Consider the following 20713-nt stretch of genomic DNA (forward strand, 5'->3'; position numbering starts at 1 on the left):
TTCATAAAATACATTTCCAATTTGTAGATAATGTCAATGAATAAAAGAATAATATTTTTATTTAATTTTAATTGGATTAGTACACTTTTAATATTTAAATGTTTCGTTGAATTTGAAAAAAAATTGAGCGATTGAGTGATAACAATTATTTTTTGAAAACCATGGTATGACTATGCAGTGACTAAATATGAGATATTATTGCTTAAAGTAGTAAGTATATAGAGTTTACATTTTCGGCCATTTTGGATCAAAGTTAAGTATGAAATTGTGCATGGTCCGTCAATCTGTCTCAAAATATGTTATTAATAAAGAGAATGAATCTAAAAAAATAGTGAAATCATCAGAAATGATCGATGACTAATCGATAAAGATACAAATTAAATCAAAATTGATAGCGCAGTATCAAGTATCACCCATAGAAATGTATTCATTATAAGTCAATAAAACTAAAAAGAAAATTGTATCGCGATAATTCGACTATTAATTCCCACCCTCCTTCTTTTTATCGATCACTGAGAACGTCAGTTGTATCACAAATCATCTAGGTAATACATGGAGAATGAGTAGTATATAACAACTACGGTTTTCTTTGATAGATCACAGTTACTTACGTTATTATTTACATGACATAATATTTCAAACAATGTGGATCAATGTGTCGTCGAACATCAGTTACAGCTCGTAGTAGAGAGTCGATGGGTCGTTAGCGTTACCAACATCTGTACTAGGTAAGCATATATTTCAATTTTTCATTCAACGTATGAATAATTTTGAGAAAAAAAAAATTAGCGAATACTATAATGGCACTTTCGCAATAAACTTTTCAGACGATACACAGGTACTTTAAGGATCTGTGTAGCAGCTATTTGGACGAAAAATCAAGACAAAAATTACGACGAGTAATTTTCAAGAGAATCGAAATTGACAATCGAGCCCGAAAGAATCCATTCGCCATGCCGTCAAAAATATGTTACGCTTGCGTGCACGCAAACGCCGAATCGTGCGTATTCGAAGGCGCCGAATTCTTCGAGACACACAAACGAAACCGCCACCCGGAGCTGATTTGTGCGGAGTTAGCCAAGTGTCCCGTGTGCCTGGTCGCGTTCAGAAGCGACGCGTTGCTCCGAGAGCACATCGGCCGCGATCACGAGGACCTGGCCAAGAAGATCGAGCGAGTCCGGCGGAGCTTCAAGTGCTCCTACTGCCTGGACGACGTGTTCCGATCGCCCGAGGCGGCGCGGCAGCACGCGAGAAGCCGCCACGGCCACGAGCTGCTCGAGTGTCGGCCGTGCGGGCTGAGCTTCGAGCACGTCTACCTGCACGAGCGGCACCAGCTCGACGCACACGCGATAACGCCGACCTACGAGTGCAGCTGCCAGGACGTAGATTGCGACTTCGAGTCGGCGGACCTGTTCGACGTGCACGAGCACGTGAGAGAGGCGCACGAGAAACAGTCGAATCACTTCACGGGTACGCACGCGACGCGGGAGACGCAGGGCCCGGAAGCCAGCGAAGCTTGCACCCTGTGCGAGGCGAGATTTCGACGCAGCGAAGACAAATTCCGGCACATCGTCGAGCAGCACGAGACCTGCTTGCTGATCGGATGCAAGCTGTGCACGGATTACCGGGTGCAGGACGATTTGGACGGGGCGGTGCAGCACGCCTTGGAAGCTCACGACCGGCTGGACGACATCGACGCGCTCTTCTCGATAAGGATTTTAAAGGTACCGCGCCCGAAGGACTGCCGACGCTGTCGCCAGCGCTTCGGCCGTACCCAGGAGCTGGCCGACCACCTGCTGTGGGAGCACGACCAGATGCTGGCCTTCGCCTGTCGAGCGTGCGGCATCGAGGTCCACGACGAGCCCGACAGTTTGCTGCGCCACGCGGCGACGGCGCACCACTGGGACGAGCTCGCGCAGCCGCAGTTCCACCTGGACGGGGTGTACGACGTGCTGGTCTGCAGCTCGGATCTGCGGGCTCGCTGCCTCGTGCCCGCCTGCCGGCAGAAATTCAAGGACGAGGACGACGGCCTCTATCATTACCGCGAGGCCCACGAGGACGACGCCTACAACCTGTTCATGTGCGTGTGGTGCCAGGCGCAGGGCCGCGCGCGAATGTTCACCACGCAGGTTGCCTTGGGACGTCACGTGGAACGCTGCTACAGTGGCTTGGGCCCGCACGCGAGCGTCTTCAGACTTTACACGCGGCCGAATCTGCGCTGCTGCAAATTGTCGATCGTCGACGTGCCAGCCGAGTATCCGGCTACTAGTCCGGATAGCGGCCATAGCTCGGGTTGAGGTGCGCTTCGATCAGAGATTCCGCGAAGCGATGAGTACCTATACGAGTCAGCTGTGAAAATGAAGATTTTCAAACGCGTTTCTTGCGGTTTCTACTGCCATATTTCCGCGTTAGTTCCGAAGGCATTCGAGAGTCTTGATCGAAATATGTGAGTTAAAAATCGCAACGACGAGTAAATTTGCAAAATGTTTCATTTTCAACCTGACTTTCGGTATTGCATCGAACTTTAAAAAAATTTCACGACTCCAAGAATCGAATATGTAAATAACGCAAATAAAGATGATGATCTTTTGCAAGACAAATAATATCGCACGAGTGATGTATCCAAAACATGTATTTTTTAATTAGAAAATATGATTGTATCATATATAGAGTACATTTGTACATAAATTTTAAATTATGTATTTTACATTGTAGACTATTGTAAGCAAATAGCATAAAAATTTTATGACAATAAAATTTAACAATAATAAAATTTCAAAATTAGTATTTTTTTATTCCACATTACTTATAGATACTTATAGACTTACCAAAGCTCGATTTCTTTATTCAGCAGAGGCCAGAGAGTCACACATACACCAATACGGAAAAAATATTCTCTATATATTTATCAACAATAATACAATAATACAATAATACGATGATACAATTGATCATATAACTGACTATAATATAACAACAGCATGAAACAACAATGACTTTTTGTAAACATAACTTATATCTAAATAAAACTTAGTAAGTTAAAAAATTGTTTTAAATTTTCGAGATAATAATGCATTTGATACATGTCGAAGCGCAAACTTACTACTTAAAATTTATGTTTTCAATTAAATTAACGAGAATAAATATTACTTCAATATCCAAATAAATCTTTTTTGAAAAAGCCGCCGCCCAGATGTGACTGTCGGCTGCTGAAGCGCCTGCGCCTTGCACGTCACTCGGAAGTCGCTCTTGTCTCAGCCGGCCACAGAAAAGTGTTTACAATTGAATCGTGATACCACGTGCTTTGCGAGGTTAAATCGAATCGACAAGTGAAGTTTATATATTTTTTTTGTTTATTTACTTACTAGTCAGAAGTCAATATCAAACAAGATGGTTGAGAACATGGAGGTAGATCAACCGAGTGAGAATGCGACAGGCGGTGAAGCGTGGAGTGCTCTTGGAGTTCCAGAAGAAATAAAAAGGAATTTGATTGAACAAGGTTTCCTGACTCCAACAAAAATACAAACTTTGGCCATACCACCAGCTATTTTTGGTAAAAGGGATATTCTAGGAGCTGCTGAGACTGGCAGCGGCAAGACTCTGGCTTTTGGCATTCCTATTTTGGATGGTATAATGAAACTTAAAGCTAAACATGGCAAAATCATCAAAACTGCAAGCGGTTCATTCAAAGAGGTTGACATGAATGAGACTGAATTCGACAGCGAGAGTGATGAAGATGAAGATAATGAATCAAAGGCAGAGGAGAGCACTATAAGTGATAATGGTATAGGACTGGTCAAAGTCATCGATAATGTTGAAATTGATGGTTTCCCAGAAAAAGCAAGTAATAAACCTCTGAAGCCATTGTATGCTTTGATTTTGACTCCTACTCGTGAACTAGCTGTGCAGATCCGTGCCCATTTGATAAAAGCAGCAGCTAATACAGATATTAGAGTATGTATCTCAACTTTTATAATAATTCATAATATAATTTGTTATAAGTATTGTATTTACCTTATTATTTTTGTCAAATATAGATTGCACTTGTTGTTGGAGGAATGGCTTCTGTTAAACAAGAAAGAATCTTGAAACAAGGTCCTGAAATTGTAATAGCAACACCTGGCAGATTGTGGGAGCTTATAGAACTAGGAAATCCTCATTTAAATCAAATCGAATCAGTGAAATATCTTGCTATTGATGAAACCGACAGAATGTTAGAAGCTGGCCACTTTGAAGAATTGCATCAAATTTTAGAAAAAATGAATTTCAAAGAATCTAAAATTCAGCAGCGTCAAACTTTTGTATTCTCTGCTACTTTGTCGTTAGTTCATGACATTCCTGATTACTTGAAAAGAAAGAAGCAACGTAATTCCAGAAGTAGAATTAAGAAGCTCACACCGGAACAAAAATTGAAAAAAGTCATAGACATATTGAAATTAAAGAATCCAAAAGTAATTGATGTTACCACAAAAACAGGTACTGTTATTATTTCAATCATTGATTTATTTTTCAATTGAAACTTGAATGAATTACTCAACAATTTTTTTTTCAGGAACCACAAATAACTTAACCGAATGCAGAATAGTTTGTTCTATTGAACAAAAAGATTATTATCTCTACTATTTTTTGCAAAGACATCCTGGAAGAACATTAGTATTTTGTAACAGTATTGGATGTGTTAAGAGATTAGCCCAATTATTCAGTATTTTAAAATGTAAACCTTTTCCACTTCATGCAAGCATGACTCAACCACAGCGATTGAGAAATCTTGAAAGGTTCCAGTCAACTGAAAATAGTCTCCTCATTGCAACTGATGTTGCTGCAAGAGGATTGGATATTCCAAAAATTGAACATGTCATTCACTATCAAGTTCCAAGAACATCTGAGGTATGTGTCAAAAGTAGTGTAATAAGTATTTTAATTTCTATAACATTTTAACAAAAACTTTTCAACTTTCAGAGTTACGTACACAGAAGTGGAAGAACAGCTCGAGCCATGAACGAAGGTTTAACTGTTTTGTTAATGGAACCTACTGAAAAACACAATTATACAAAGATTTGCAAAACTTTGAATCGCAGTAAGTCTTTGATATTGCTTGTTTCTTTAAATCATTTCAAATTCAAATCATTCTTAATTCTTATTATTTTTTTTTCTTTTTAACAGCTGAAGACTTGCCTACATTCCCAGTAGTAGACAGACTGCTTATGTGTGTTAAAGAAAGAGTGAATGTTGCCAGAGATATTGACAAATTAGAATTAACATGCCGTAAGGAAAATTTTGACAAAAGTTGGCGTCAAAAGGCAGCTAGAGAAATGGATATTTTGCTCGATGACGACGACGATGATGAGTAAGAATCATTTTATATGCTTCAAAATTGTTCATATCATAATTTTGAATCAATTATTGAACAAATATTTTATTTTTCAGGCAAGATTCGGAAGAAGCTAAAGGAAAAGCCGACGCGAAGCGTAGTTTGCAGGGCAAAAAGGCTCGTTTGGAAGCTTTGCTGAAGAAGCCGCTGTTCCCGAAAAATTATTCAGGAAAGTTCTTGGATCACTCGATGGAGCTTTCGCTGGAACAGAACTCGCGACGAGCCATCGACGTAATGAAAGACGAGATCAAAAAGCCGAACTCGAAAGGAAAGAAGAGACCCTTGAAACTGTACCGTGCCGACTCGAAGAAACCAAAACTCGAAGAAACCAAGACCAAAAAGAAATAACTCACTACACTGTACCATAAAAAAAAATTTCCTCATGTAAATAAATGTTTATAATGACTCATAAGTCTCGCTTGTATCAATATTTAACAGGAACCTAAAAAAAAAAAGAAACAAGTGTAAACGCTCCACCGATCGATCGATATAACGATCGCCAATACATGAAAATGTCATCACCGATACATATCTTATAAACGCTTGTGTATATATAAGCCAGCTACTCGCCCGCGAGGCAAGCGAGCATATAAACGTCGCGCGTAGGCTCAATCGATAGGCGCGATATACACGTTCGCATATACAACAGAGAGCCGCCTCTCCGACACTTCTCGAAAAATGGGATAATATACCATCATTAACGCGTCGCTCGGCGTTATTCGAGCGATCGGCTCGATACGATCGGTATCATATAGAGAGCAAGTGGTGTACAATTATCGAAACAAAAAAAAAAAAAATCACGACAATAATCATAAAGTTGAAAATAATAACTCTAGCCTATATAAGATCGAAATCAAGGCAGCGAGGCGACGAGCGTCGGACGAGCAAATAGACTCGGCGCGACAATTGAACTGCCATACACACACACACGTTTAAACAAATATCGATATGGGCGAGCGAGCGGCAAGGGCAAAGTTGATTGCCTTCGAGCTTTATTATAATCCAAAGTTTTGCCGATTTGTGCATGTATAATACGTAACGTGCCGCGGGGGGAGAGTTTTCGTCTGTGCGCCGCTCGTATACACATTAATACGAGTTGCGGCGCGCGATCGTGTGTACTATATACAAGTACGCGCGAGTCCTGTATACCTATATACGTGTGTGCGCGTATCAGCCGCCCTCGCTCGCCGCCGCCGCCGCCGAAAGCATGGGGGAGAGATGTGCGCCTTGGTGCAAGCAGCACGTCGTCGGTGCTCCGCGCGGGCATGAGCTTTCAGTTGGCGACTTGCGCGCGTGACGCGACGAGCTATCATGCCGCGTCGTCGGTAATTTTTGCATGTACTTCGCGAAGAATATGATTCTCGCTGCCGATGGATGGATGATATTCGCGTTTCGAACGTTGTCCTAGGTTGTATTATAGAGTAGCTGCTCGTTTGTTTCTACCTGTTCCATTAAAAATTGAAGCTTGTGATACATGCAAAAAAAATCGTTTCGAGTGAGTGTAAATAAGTATCGTTCTCGTACGACCAAGTGCTTCGACCAAGATTTTCGACAAATCTACGAGGCTCAAAGATATATATCACGGAATTCCAAGAAAAAAGCGTGTCGCGCAGTGCGTTCCAAGTGAAACGATATAATAGTGCCAAGTGCGGCATTATTGCGCGAGAGAGTCGTCGTCGTCTGTGTTGCTGTGCAGTGCTGTGCGCGATCGGCCTTTTTTTTACCCTCCATATACGTGACGACATTCACCGAGTGCTTGCGATATTACGCTTACACATACGTGGTATACGCGCGTGAAACACCGGTCAATTTTTTCTTCTTTTCTTTCTTTTCATTTTTCCGCAGCTCTTTATTTTACTCGACTTTCTTTCTCTCGTTATTCTTTTCGTTCGGCGTTTCACCGCCGCCGCCACCGCTCATAAAGCATAATCAGGCAGGATAATAACGGGTGCGACCGCGTAAATACATCGTCTTATTATATTATACCCACGGCCGCAAAGGATATTTTTTTTTTTTTTTTAGGGTGTATACGTGCTTATTACGGTACAGTGCCTCGGCTGTTACAACATCGCTCGCGCGCACCCCCGGTAAAGTGGAGAGAGAGAGAGCCCAAGAGAGAAAGAAAGAGTGAATTCTCGCGCGCGGTGCGCGTCGAAGTTATAAGGCAACGGTATATAGTAGCGGAAGAAGAAGAAAAAAAGAAGAAGAAGAAGAAAAGTAGTGAAAGAGCTCGAGAAAAACAGAAATGGGTTGTAATTCGAGCAAAGAAAATATAACCCAAGCCGTAGACGATGTTAAAGACGACGTTAAGGGAGCAGTCAAGGACGCCGCGAGAGATTTTCTCAAAAAGGACGATACCACGACCACGACGACTAATGGCGGTAAGAATTTTCCGCGAGAGATAAATTGAAAAAACATCTCTCGCTCGAGCTCGACACAATGTATACAATACTCTCACGACTGTAATGACTTAATTCAATTATCCGGTACCTGTGCACGTACGAAGGTCTCTTCCTTTTATTTACGTTTTTTTTTTCTTGCCGCTGCCACTGCTATACCGAAGGTTTTTATAATAACGTTATACACTTACGTACATAGCGGCGCGTTTACGTGTACATACGCGTCGGAAAGCAGTAGTGCGAAGTTATGAATGCGATGTCGCTATCGCGCGCCCCCCGGCGAGCTTATATGTGCCTCAATAATCACACGTATACAGCATGATTAATTAATGATGCGCGTACACATACGCGTGCATACTTGTGTACGTATGTGTACACAGAACATAAACGATTCTCGAGGTTTCGCGACGCTACGGGCGCCTGTGTGTATACATTATCATCATCGTGCACATGTGAAAATTACCGGAGCAGGGTAATATTTACGCACTCCGTTCGATGGGTCATTTTTCTTACTTTCTGCTGCTGCTGCTACTGCTGCCGCTGCGGCTGTTCTTTTTTTCCTTTCGAGCGCCGTGGAAAAATACCGACACGAACTTGTCGCGCTCATAAGATAGAGATATATAAGTATCGTGCATAGCCGGGTTTTATTTTTAATTCACGCGCCGGGCTGTTCATAATGTATAGCCGGGACAAAACGTTCATCAATCTTTTTATTCCTCCACTATAATACATTCGCGTACTTATGAGGGTTGAATGATAATTTCGTAATATTGTGCTTATAGAAGTACGCGTGAAATATTACTCTCTCTCTCTTTATATGTACTTACGCTGTTTTTTTTCTTTTAATCATTTCATCCTCTCCATTATTCACGAAAAGTGCGAGCGACCAAAGATTACTTCTCTCGTACTGCTCCATATAAACGTAATATCGCATGTATACGTGAGTATAATGTAACTACTACGTGTGTGCGTGGGTATATCGAGGTTACATTAACAAGTTGAAAGCACTCGGGATAATTAGTACATCTAGTGTGTTATAGGTGTGTGTGTACATTCGCATGTGTATATATACTCAAGGCTCCGATTAATTTATCTTTCATTCCAACGAATGGATTAATCTTGCAGGTTAAACAAGATGATTCGCCCGAGACCCGCTCTATACATGCCTCTGCGAGCTTTACATTAACACGTACTATAATTCATTAAAATTCATCGGGGCGTTTTCGAGCGTTTATAATAGCGGCTCCTTTCTTTCGCCTCGCGCGTGAGCGCCCTTAAGGGCTTACTTTATACATATACTATATGTACGTTGTACGTTATCTCGTGCCTTGATCGATCAAATAAAGCTTGACTTATAATTGTTTCGCTCGGGTGGCAGGCGCGGAGTACGAGGGGTCACGAAAATTTACAATCGCGATGGGCGCTATGTGTATATACGTAAAATAAAAAAAAAAAGAAAAAAGATATGTGTGCGGACGCACTGACGCGGCGATGTAAAAAAAAACTAGTAGTAACTGGATGAAATAACCCGACAGTCGCGATAAGTGCGCGATCATGCGCGAGAGCTCGTGAAAATAAAGAAGTAGACGCGGGCAAAAAAAAAAAAAAAATTACAGAAAACCCCTCCTAGGCAAAAACTTTTTTACGAGTCCTGGTTAAAGCGCGACCGGTTGTATAGATATAGACTTAATATATTATATGGATCGCAAGGGGGAGTGAGTGAGTGAGAGAGAGATACACACTGCAACCTATATAAACCCGTATATACCAAAGTATATATGGTGGCGTTGGCGCCAGACTGGAGCTTTTCGTCCTTAACAATACTATAGATATCTGTGTAGCCGGGAGAATCGCTGACTGTTATATATATACTCTACATTAGGTGTGCGTTGGCGCCGGGGAAAAAATCAATTATTGCAGCAGCGACGCTCCGCAACTTTTCCCGTGATTTTTTATTGCTTATATAAGTGGATGAGTTACAACTACACATCCCCTATTTATATATATTGTAAACATTCGGCCGAGTGGTGATCGTTAATTCGCGCATCCACCGACAACATCCTTTCCCCCCCCCCGCGGGAATCGTGTTACGCACACGTAATAACATTCGTTGCGGTGCGCGCGGTTTATTATACGATCGGCGTTAAAAGTTGCAAGAACATAGGAAACGATGTAGACAGTCGTGCGTTTAATGCGCACGCTGGCGCAAAAAATGTTCAATTATTAAAGAGACGGCCGCGGCTTGGAGTAATCGCGCATACGTCACGGAATTGAAATTTTAATTTCGCTTATATGAAGGTTCATTTATACATAAAGGAGAGTCGTATATACTTTTTGTATTATGAAAATTAATTTGAATAATTCAATGGTCGGCGCGAAAGCTCTTCGGCGAAGCTCAAAGTAAACATATTGAACTACAATTCAAAGAGAAAGAGAGCTTCGAGCTCTCTATATGCGCCACGGCTTTGGGCGCGATTTTAATTAATTCGATACGAAAACATGCGGATAATTTCACGGAGTAACTCTTGAAAGGAGTGGAGAAGGGATCTGGAGAGAGAGAGAGAGAGAGAGAGAGAGAGAGAGAAAAAACTTTTGAGCGTCGACGAGCACGAGGTACACTCGAGCGTTAAATCAATTTTAGTTTCGTAGCGCAGAGCTATTAATCTTTTTCGAACTTGCATACATTGTTACACGAACGGCATACATATTGAATCGCGAGATCGTAAATGTACGACACACATACAAGTTGGTCGGATTGATTTGGCAAAGTCTGTCGGGTGTGCTCGTAATAGGGCGTTCGTTGCATACCCACGTGTCGTGTGTGTACGCCTTAAAATTTAGATGTACTACTTGTAGTTTCTGATGAGAGCAATGTGAGCAATTCCATGACTTACCCGTCAAATATTCGTCTAGAAACGGGTACAATTTTTCAGTTTAATTTAATACATGTCATGATTATTGATGATTATTATTGGAGATTCTAAAAGACTAGAGAAATGGGTGAACAATTGAAATTTTAATCGCTATTCTCGTCGTGCCCATTTCAATGTAAAAAAAAAAAACATTTGTTGCATGAGAAAATGGTTATTACGACGTTCGAGTATAATTTCAGAAAATAAGTGTATTGCTCTTTTATTCAGACTATAATTAAATAATCGATAATGTAGACAATTGAATCGTATTTATATTAAAGTAGTGTTGTAATTGAATAAAATATGTGCAAAAAGTATTCAAGTATATTTTTTCTAGTCAAATGGGATATTTGAAAATTACAAATCTGACGGGTCACATTTTTCAGTAAGTTTGAAACTCGAAGAAGAGGTAATAAATATGAGATTTACTAATGTTCCTACGTTTAAATATGTCATTAATCAAGTGCAAAAACTAGGCGCTCGCAAAAGTAAAACTAATGTGGTTACTTGAATCACCTTTGTATGCAAAAATTTCATCGTATCTATCACGTACATCATTTTCATAGTTCATCATCTGCAAATATATTATTTGGGAGATGAATGAAATTGGGCACTTGTGTGTACCACTCACTGCACGTATCCAGTAAGTAGTCGCTGAAAATTTCAGTTGAAATTACTGTCTTTTGGTTTCTGCTCAAATTCCATAGCGTCTCAGATTTATTTTCACACTTTTTGCTTGCTTCGTCCTCACAACCTCCGATGATTGTTTTTGGCAGACCGATTGAAGTAGGCACTTGTGAGTACCACTTATTGCTCGTGTCCGATAGGTGGTCTCTGTGAAGTTCATCTAAAGTTACAATTTGTTCGTGCTTTCTCAAATTCGATTGAGTTTCTGATTTGTTTTCTGACATTTTGTGTGAGTCATCTTTGCAACCTTTATGAACAGCCTTTTCGTGCGCGAGCAAATTCGATTTGACTCCAAATTTTTTCCCGCACTTTTCGCATGTGTAATCTTTCTGAGCTTTATGAACTGTCTTTTGGTGCCTATGCAAATTCGATATGTGTCCGAATTTCTTATCACATATGTCGCATGTGAAATCTGTGCGACTTTCGTGTACTATTTTTTGATGCCGAAACAAATCTGTTTTCAGCCCAAAATTTTTCTCACAACTGTCGCATGCGAAATCTTTTCGACCCTCATGCACCATCTTGTGGTGGGTGAGCAAATTAATTTGCCGCCCAAATCTTTTCTCGCACTTCTCACACACGAAATCTTTACCTTCGTGTACTGTCTTTTGGTGTCTAATCAATTTTGATTTTTCTCCAAATTTCTCTTCGCATTTGTCACACGTGTAATCTTTCTGAACTTTCTGAACTGTCTTTTGGTGCCTATGCAAATTCGATATGTGTCCAAATTTCTTATCACATACTTCGCAAGTGAAATCTTTGCGACCTTCGTGGACTGTGCTTTGATGGTTCAACAAATCTGTTTTCAGTCCAAAATTTTTCTCACAACTGTTGCATGCGAAATCTTTTCGACCCTCGTGCACCGTCTTTTGGTGGTTGAACAAATTAATTTGCCACCCAAATCTTTTCTCGCACTTCTCGCACACGAAATCTTTACGACCTTCGTGTACTGTCTTTTGATGTAAAAGCAAATGCACTTTTTGTCCAAATTTCTCTTCGCACTTGTCACAAGCGTAATCTTTCCGACCTTCGTGAACTGTCTTTTGGTGCCTATGCAAATTCGATATGTGTCCAAATTTCTTATCACATACTTCGCATGTGAAATCTTTGCGACCTTCGTGTATTATTTTTTTATGCTTCAACAAATATGCTTTTCGTCCAAACTTTTTCTCACAACTGTCGCATGCGAAATCTTTTCGACCCTCGTGCACCGTCTTTAGGTGAATGAGCAAATTCATTTGACGCGTGAATCTTTTCTCACACTTCTCGCAAGCAAAATTTTTGCGACCTTCGTGTACGGTCTTTTGGTAGTTCAACATATCTGATTTAAAACAAACTTTTTTCTCGCAACAGTCGTACCTGTAATCTTTGTGATCTTGATGATCTTCTCGGACTGTCTTAAGGTGGAAAAGCAAATGCGATTTCTGTTTGTAATCCTCTTCCTCGTCGTTAACTTGTGAGATAACTTGGATGTAATTTTTTTCACGTTTATTCATTACAAAGTCTGAAATAAACAATTGATTCTTCTACTTAGAACCACGGAAAATTAATGAGTAAAATTTATCTTTTGGTATTATGTCTTGTATCGTCGTTAAAGACAACAATCGTACCAATTCATTAGGATGTAAACATTTTCAATTATCGAGGAACGATGACAAGATGGCTTATGTTTATATTGTTTACGATTAAGATACGGATTTCTGATCGATATTTTGTTATTAAGTTAGTAGAGATTTGTTATAATCCCAATGTTAACGATTTTCACATTATATTTTTTTAACTTAAAAAATTAAGTGAAAAAAGTAGTAGCTTCTTTTCGAATATAAAACCAAAAAAAAAAAAAAATGAAAAAATGGTTTAAAAAAAACAATGACATAATGGTTCTATTTGAAATGTGGAAAAGGTGGAAAACCAATTACTCTTGAACGTCAAAAAATAACCATCTACGCTAAAACGATGGCTTTTTTAAATTAAAATGGGCAGTAACTTCTTAAAATTTCAAATGAGAATAATTTTGTATAGGCGGAATTACTCGTATAGGTGCATGCAGTGAATTCAAAGTCGATCGGCATCGTTTGACTTGGTGCATATCGGCCTTAACACTCACCCGAATCGGAATAAACAAATAAATCGTTACTACCTTACTGGTTAATGCTTACACGCATAGGTACTACTCGGAACGGTTCAACGAACTTGTATGCTCGAGCTTTTTGTTTGACATAATTTTGCAAGTTGCGCGGGCCGATCTCAAGTTCACGCGAGTCGAGTAACAGTCGTTTATCGTGAAGACGATCAAAATATATTACGTACTCGCTCGACGCACTAGGTCGAGATCAGTACTCGACGATGACTTTCTCCAGGAAGTCGCTGTGTTTTCGCACGAATATCATCCCGGGTGTCTCACTCGACGCACTAGGTCGAGTCCTGTACTCGATGATGACTTTCTCCGGGAAGTCGCGATGTATTCACACGAATATCGTCCCGGGCAAATCGCTCCACGCACTAGGTCGAGATCAGTACTTGACGATGACTTTCTCCGGGAAGTCGCTGTGTTTTCGCACGAATATCGTCCCGGGTGCCTCGCTCGACGCACTAGGTCGAGATCAGTACTCGACGATGACTTTCTCCGGGAAGTCGCGGTGTTTTCGCACGAATATCGTCTCGGGCGCCTCGCTCGACGCACTGGGTCGAAATCTGTACTTGACGATGACTTTCTCCGGGAAGTCGCGCTGTTTTCGCACGAATATCGTCCCAGGTGGCTTGCTTCACCCAATAGGTCGGAATCCGGACTTGACAATGATTTTCTGCGGGAAATCGCGATGTTATCTTACGGGAATCACCTGAAGTAGTCTGCTCGACGCACTATTTTGGGATCCGGACTTGACGATGATCTTCTCCGAGAAGTCGCGATGTTTTCGCATGAATTTTATTGTCAGGACGTATTTTTCAAATTTTCTACGTGTATCATAAGAATATCATTGATGTGCAAGTATGTCCGTCTTATCCGCATATTTTTTTGTGCTACCTTATGTTTCTAAACTATTCAATTGGTAATCTCATCTCGTAAATGATAATCAATTTCTTGGCTATGATATTATTGAAATCTAATAAATTCCGTCAAGTATTGATCAAACTAACAATTTTTTGTTTTAATCTGTTATCCTACTGAAATGTTTATAATAGAATAATTCAAAACCTTTTTAATACTTTTTTCAAAAGTTTAAATAGGGGCAAGTATGACAGTCTGATCCTTATAATTTTAATCTAACTTTAAAATTCTTTCTCTTATTTATGAAACTTCTAATTTAAAATTGTTAATGATTAATTACTTAGCTATGATAGTAATGAAATCCAATACATTCCGACAAGTATTCAAGCAAACTAAAAATGTTTTCTCTCAAACTATAACCATGATGCAAAGTTTGTGATAAAATAATTCAATAACTAATCATATGACTGTTGACATTAATAGTAACTGTTAGATTCAATAATCAATCACATTCACATATTATTGAAATCAAATACATTCCGACAAATATTCAAGCAAACTAACATTTTTATTTCTCAACCGATAACCACAATGCAAAGTATAATTGTTAGAATTGATAGTAATTATTCAATTATATACAGTGATAACTGAAATGATACTCTCATGCGATCATGCAAAGGTAACAGTGGTATGTAAAAAAACCTTACTTATGACTCTACTTGCCCGGCCGTCTCGATAAAATTCAAGACTTTCTCAATCGTCATATAATAATTATCAATACATAAAAAATATAGTTTTCAAAGTTTTCGTCATTTTATTAGAAGCCTTTAATTTAATGGGTCTACAGTGCATGAGACCTTTGCTCATCTAATCTTTACAAAAACACGCAAAAAATTTACTTAATTAAAGACAAAATATAAAGTCACCAGCCTGCATTCTTTTTCTATTTTAATATACAATTTTTTCTCAGAATCATTCTTCCATCAGTTCATAAAAAAGACTAAATGTCATTCATGTAAAGGGATTATAAGATTATGTTACTATACATCATTGAATTGAAAAATGTAACTAACTGTTCAGAAAATTTTTGTAAAATATATAGTTTTCTTTCGGTACGTGAAATTGTAATGTTCGCATCGGATTTGATCGAGACGGCCGGGCAAGTAGAGTCATAAGTAAGGTTTTTTTACATACCACTGTTACCTTTGCATGATCGCATGAGAGTATCATTTCAGTTATCACTGTATATAATTGAATAATTACTATCAATTCTAACAATTATACTTTGCATTGTGGTTATCGGTTGAGAAATAAAAATGTTAGTTTGCTTGAATATTTGTCGGAATGTATTTGATTTCAATAATATGTGAATGTGATTGATTATTGAATCTAACAGTTACTATTAATGTCAACAGTCATATGATTAGTTATTGAATTATTTTATCACAAACTTTGCATCATGGTTATAGTTTGAGAGAAAACATTTTTAGTTTGCTTGAATACTTGTCGGAATGTATTGGATTTCATTACTATCATAGCTAAGTAATTAATCATTAACAATTTTAAATTAGAAGTTTCATAAATAAGAGAAAGAATTTTAAAGTTAGATTAAAATTATAAGGATCAGACTGTCATACTTGCCCCTATTTAAACTTTTGAAAAAAGTATTAAAAAGGTTTTGAATTATTCTATTATAAACATTTCAGTAGGATAACAGATTAAAACAAAAAATTGTTAGTTTGATCAATACTTGACGGAATTTATTAGATTTCAATAATATCATAGCCAAGAAATTGATTATCATTTACGAGATGAGATTACCAATTGAATAGTTTAGAAACATAAGGTAGCACAAAAAAATATGCGGATAAGACGGACATACTTGCACATCAATGATATTCTTATGATACACGTAGAAAATTTGAAAAATACGTCTTGACAATAAAATTCATGCGAAAACATCGCGACTTCTCGGAGAAGATCATCGTCAAGTCCGGATCCCAAAAAAGTGCGTCGAGCAGACTACTCCAGGTGATTCCCGTAAGATAACATCGCGATTTCCCGCAGAAAATCATTGTCAAGTCCGGATTCCGACCTATTGGGTGAAGCAAGCCACCCGGGACGATATTCGTGCGAAAACAGCGCGACTTCCCGGAGAAAGTCATCGTCAAGTACAGATTTCGACCCAGTGCGTCGAGCGAGGCGCCCGAGACGATATTCGTGCGAAAACACCGCGACTTCCCGGAGAAAGTCATCGTCGAGTACTGATCTCGACCTAGTGCGTCGAGCGAGGCACCCGGGACGATATTCGTGCGAAAACACCGCGACTTCCCGGAGAAAGTCATCGTCAAGTACAGATTTCGACCCAGTGCGTCGAGCGAGGCGCCCGAGACGATATTCGTGCGAAAACACCGCGACTTCCCGGAGAAAGTCATCGTCGAGTACTGATCTCGACCTAGTGCGTCGAGCGAGGCACCCGGGACGATATTCGTGCGAAAACACCGCGACTTCCCGGAGAAAGTCATCGTCAAGTACAGATTTCGACCCAGTGCGTCGAGCGAGGCGCCCGAGACGATATTCGTGCGAAAACACCGCGACTTCCCGGAGAAAGTCATCGTCGAGTACTGATCTCGACCTAGTGCGTCGAGCGAGGCACCCGGGACGATATTCGTGCGAAAACACCGCGACTTCCCGGAGAAAGTCATCGTCAAGTACAGATTTCGACCCAGTGCGTCGAGCGAGGCGCCCGAGACGATATTCGTGCGAAAACACCGCGACTTCCCGGAGAAAGTCATCGTCGAGTACTGATCTCGACCTAGTGCGTCGAGCGAGGCACCCGGGACGATATTCGTGCGAAAACACCGCGACTTCCCGGAGAAAGTCATCGTCAAGTACAGATTTCGACCCAGTGCGTCGAGCGAGGCGCCCGAGACGATATTCGTGCGAAAACACCGCGACTTCCCGGAGAAAGTCATCGTCGAGTACTGATCTCGACCTAGTGCGTCGAGCGAGGCACCCGGGACGATATTCGTGCGAAAACACAGCGACTTCCCGGAGAAAGTCATCGTCAAGTACAGATTTCGACCCAGTGCGTCGAGCGAGGCGCCCGAGACGATATTCGTGCGAAAACACCGCGACTTCCCGGAGAAAGTCATCGTCGAGTACTGATCTCGACCTAGTGCGTCGAGCGAGGCACCCGGGACGATATTCGTGCGAAAACACAGCGACTTCCCGGAAAAAGTCATCGTCAAGTACTGATCTCGACCTAGTGCGTGGAGCGATCTGCCCGGGACGATATTCGTGTGAATACATCGCGACTTCCCGGAGAAAGTCATCATCGAGTACAGGACTCGACCTAGTGCGTCGAGCGAGTCGCCCGGGGTGATATTCGGGCGAAAGCACCGCGACTTCTAGGAGAATCTTCGATATATGCGACATATATACGCGACAGCACGTATATGTATACACAACACACAAAGGCAATGCGTATGAGGTGTTAACATTTTTTAGGTGTTAACATTTTTTATGCTTCTCACTTTCATAATGTTGTTTTTATCGAAAGTCGTGAACTTTTCGAAAATTCGAATACCTCATATCGATAGGATTTTTTCCAAGGAATCTGATGGGCTCATCAGATTTTCGATAACTCTTATCAAATTCAAATGAGAGCGAAAAGAAAGTCTGCGGGAAGGTATGGGCTGTATATGAGTAGCGGCGTGTCGTCACTTAGTTCCTGTCATACTTGCCAGGTGGAGCGCGACACGCGCTCCTCGATACCGTATGATACCGCGTACGAGTTTTTATATGTTGTACCAGCTATAAACTACTTCCATCGTCGTTTCTGAATTATTCGAAACGACTGCAATCGATGGATGTTTCAAGTAAAAAGAAAAAGAAATGCCATTAACATACGCTGAGATACGCGTCGTTGAAAAAAAAAATCCACGACCTCGTTACACTGCAAAGGCGACTCGCGTATATGCAAGTCGAGCTTCTCGATGAATCTCTCGCGTGGCGCACACGATGCATGTATGCGACGACATAACTGTTACGCGACTGAAAGCTTATCGCTAATTACGCTAACGCTTAACGTTCGGCGCGCGTGAATATGTGCACGCGTTATAGTTGTTGTTGTTGCTTTTTTTTCTTCCTCTTTTTTTCTCGTATTCGACTCTCGTGCGGTATACAAAGGACGCGCAGCACTCGTTTATAATATCGAAGGACTCGTGCGAGCGCGCGGAGACCTAATGTGTACCAACCACACACACAAGCTCAAACGCGGCTCGATATGCAGGAAACGAATATAACCCGCGCGTGGCACTGCCACTGCTGTATATTATATACATGTGCGAGCCTCTATGTGCACTTTCGCGAGCTCAACCTACTTTTCCCCGTTAGATGCTGGCCGATATTGAACTTATAGCGCGGGCCGCGAACGCTATGTACGTGTACCCGAGTGTGTGCTACCTGTGGAGTATTTCTTTTCGTGCACGGTGCTATATAACGTGCATTCGTCGTTGTTGTTGTCGTCGTCGTCGCGCGACTCAAGTTTCCATTGCTACATCGAGCGTACGAGAAAAAACGAATAAACTGCGCTCGAGTCGATAACTGTTTTCGAGCGTATACGATATATATTACATATATAATGCATGCTTAGCGCTGGGCAACGTGTTAATCGCGTGCAAATTAAATACATCGACCCTCGCTCCGCAGGCCGTCTTCTCCAATTGTATACACGAAGTGGTCTTTGCCTGCCTCGTTGGCTACAAACGCTCGACACATACACCGTACAAAATATTCGTAAATTTCAAGTACTTTCAATGGATGTTTGTAGCGGAATATTCAGATAGACATGTTACAATAGATACTCTACAATAGATCGGAAAACAGACCAGTGTTAAAATCAAAGAAGTGCGTACTGATGTTAAAATGATGATAAATAAAAATGCATTGCATATTTATTAGACCAATATGTGATTTTCGAAGTGAAGACTTGAATATTGTTATTATTTTATGAAATTTAATTCCGACGCTTATTATGCATGAATAGAGTAATGCAAAATGATTCAAAAATATAAAACTAATATATTTTGAACTGAGGCTAGCGCGCGTGTTTAAAATTCCACCAATTATATATAGCTCTTTTTCAAGTATGTATGTAGTTCATGAGATATCGGTAGATGGCGTAAGACTGAATTCTCGAAAAACAACAGAAAAAAGGCAAAGCTTTATCATTATGGGCAACCATTTTCGAACGGAATTTGTACATATACGGAAATCCTCCGGAAAACTCCTAGGCTATTTGGGGTATAACCCAAGGCCTAAACATCAATATTTAATAACAATCTAGTACTTTAACAAGATAAATCGGTAACTTAATTGTAAACAATATGATTATTGTAACGATTTTCGCATATTCTTTCGTCGCACTGATCATGATGATAGTGAAAATAAATCAGTTTGAATGTTGTCTTTCCCGATGAAACAAGTCATAATATCAAAATATAAATTTTACTCATTCAATGTCCATGACACTTAAAATACAAGGATCTATTTTTCACCAAAATGGAAAAAAGTGAAAAGAAATCCGTGGAATTTATCTCGGAAATTAGTTTAAGAGAACACGTCATTATTGTTTCAGACGACCAAAAATACATTTGTGATATTTGCAAGGAGGTATTTACGCTGGAATCAAGCATGATAACACACCGAGACACAATTCACAATGATCAAAAAATTTTCGCATGCGACAAGTGTGAGAAGAAATTCGAGTTCCGAAGTCATTTGAGTAGACACCAAATATCAGTACACAAAAGCCGCAAAGATTTTGTATGCGATAGGTGCCAGAAGAAATTTGTGATAAAATCGAGTCTGCTTACGCACCAAAAATTAGTGCACAAAGATCGTGATGATTACTCATGCAAAAAGTGTGAGAGGAAATTTGAAAATAAATCGACTTTACTCAAACACAAAAGAATATTCCACGACGTTTTCAAAGATTACTTATGTGAAAAGTGCGCCAAGAGATTTGGAAATAGACAGAGCTTGCTTATGCACATAAAGACAGTACACGATGGTCAGAAAGATTTCGCCTCCAAAATCTTCAAAGATTATTCATGTGACGATTGTGGAAAGAAATTAGCAACCAAACAAAATTTACTCTTACACGTGACAAGAATCCATGAGGGTCGGAAAGATTACGGCTGTGACAACTGTGAGAAAAAATTTGGATATAAGCAGCATTTACTTGAACACCAAAGGACAGTACACGAAGGTCGCAAAGATTACGCGTGCAATAAGTGCGAGAAAAAATTTGGGATTAAGCAAAATTTGATAAAACACCAAAAAATAGTCC

The 20713-nt window shown here is 40.2% G+C and overlaps 2 protein-coding genes across 2 annotated transcripts; both read left to right on the forward strand.

Moving 5' to 3' along the window:
- The first annotated feature begins 606 nt into the window (after positions 1–606).
- Positions 607–2755, forward strand: LOC106649407 (zinc finger protein 888-like). Its single transcript, XM_014366792.2, has 2 exons — positions 607–728; positions 828–2755. The coding sequence occupies exon 2, from the start codon at positions 954–956 to the stop codon at positions 2295–2297; it is 1344 nt and encodes a 447-aa protein (XP_014222278.1). The 5' UTR covers positions 607–728; positions 828–953; the 3' UTR covers positions 2298–2755.
- Positions 2756–3263: 508 nt separating this feature from the next.
- On the forward strand, positions 3264–5777 carry LOC106649406 (ATP-dependent RNA helicase DDX24). The gene is made up of 6 exons (XM_014366791.2): positions 3264–3954; positions 4038–4476; positions 4553–4887; positions 4960–5077; positions 5164–5347; positions 5428–5777. The coding sequence occupies exons 1-6, from the start codon at positions 3391–3393 to the stop codon at positions 5717–5719; spliced, it is 1932 nt and encodes a 643-aa protein (XP_014222277.1). The 5' UTR covers positions 3264–3390; the 3' UTR covers positions 5720–5777.
- Positions 5778–20713: the final 14936 nt, after the last annotated feature.

Source organism: Trichogramma pretiosum, unplaced genomic scaffold, assembly GCF_000599845.2.
Source record: "Trichogramma pretiosum strain Unisexual culture from Peru unplaced genomic scaffold, Tpre_2.0 scaffold50, whole genome shotgun sequence".
Lineage (NCBI taxonomy): Eukaryota > Metazoa > Arthropoda > Insecta > Hymenoptera > Trichogrammatidae > Trichogramma > Trichogramma pretiosum.

What these genes read in the sequence shown, in the direction of transcription:
- LOC106649407 (XM_014366792.2), top strand. Translation starts at nt 954, where the DNA reads ATGCCGTCAAAAATATGTTACGCTTGCGTGCACGCAAACGCCGAATCG.
- LOC106649406 (XM_014366791.2), top strand. Translation starts at nt 3,391, where the DNA reads ATGGTTGAGAACATGGAGGTAGATCAACCGAGTGAGAATGCGACAGGC. An exon ending in CAGCTAATACAGATATTAGA is followed by an intron (nt 3,955 to 4,037) that starts GTATGTATCTCA and finishes TGTCAAATATAG; the next exon opens with ATTGCACTTGTTGTTGGAGG. An exon ending in AAGTTCCAAGAACATCTGAG is followed by an intron (nt 4,888 to 4,959) that starts GTATGTGTCAAA and finishes TTCAACTTTCAG; the next exon opens with AGTTACGTACACAGAAGTGG.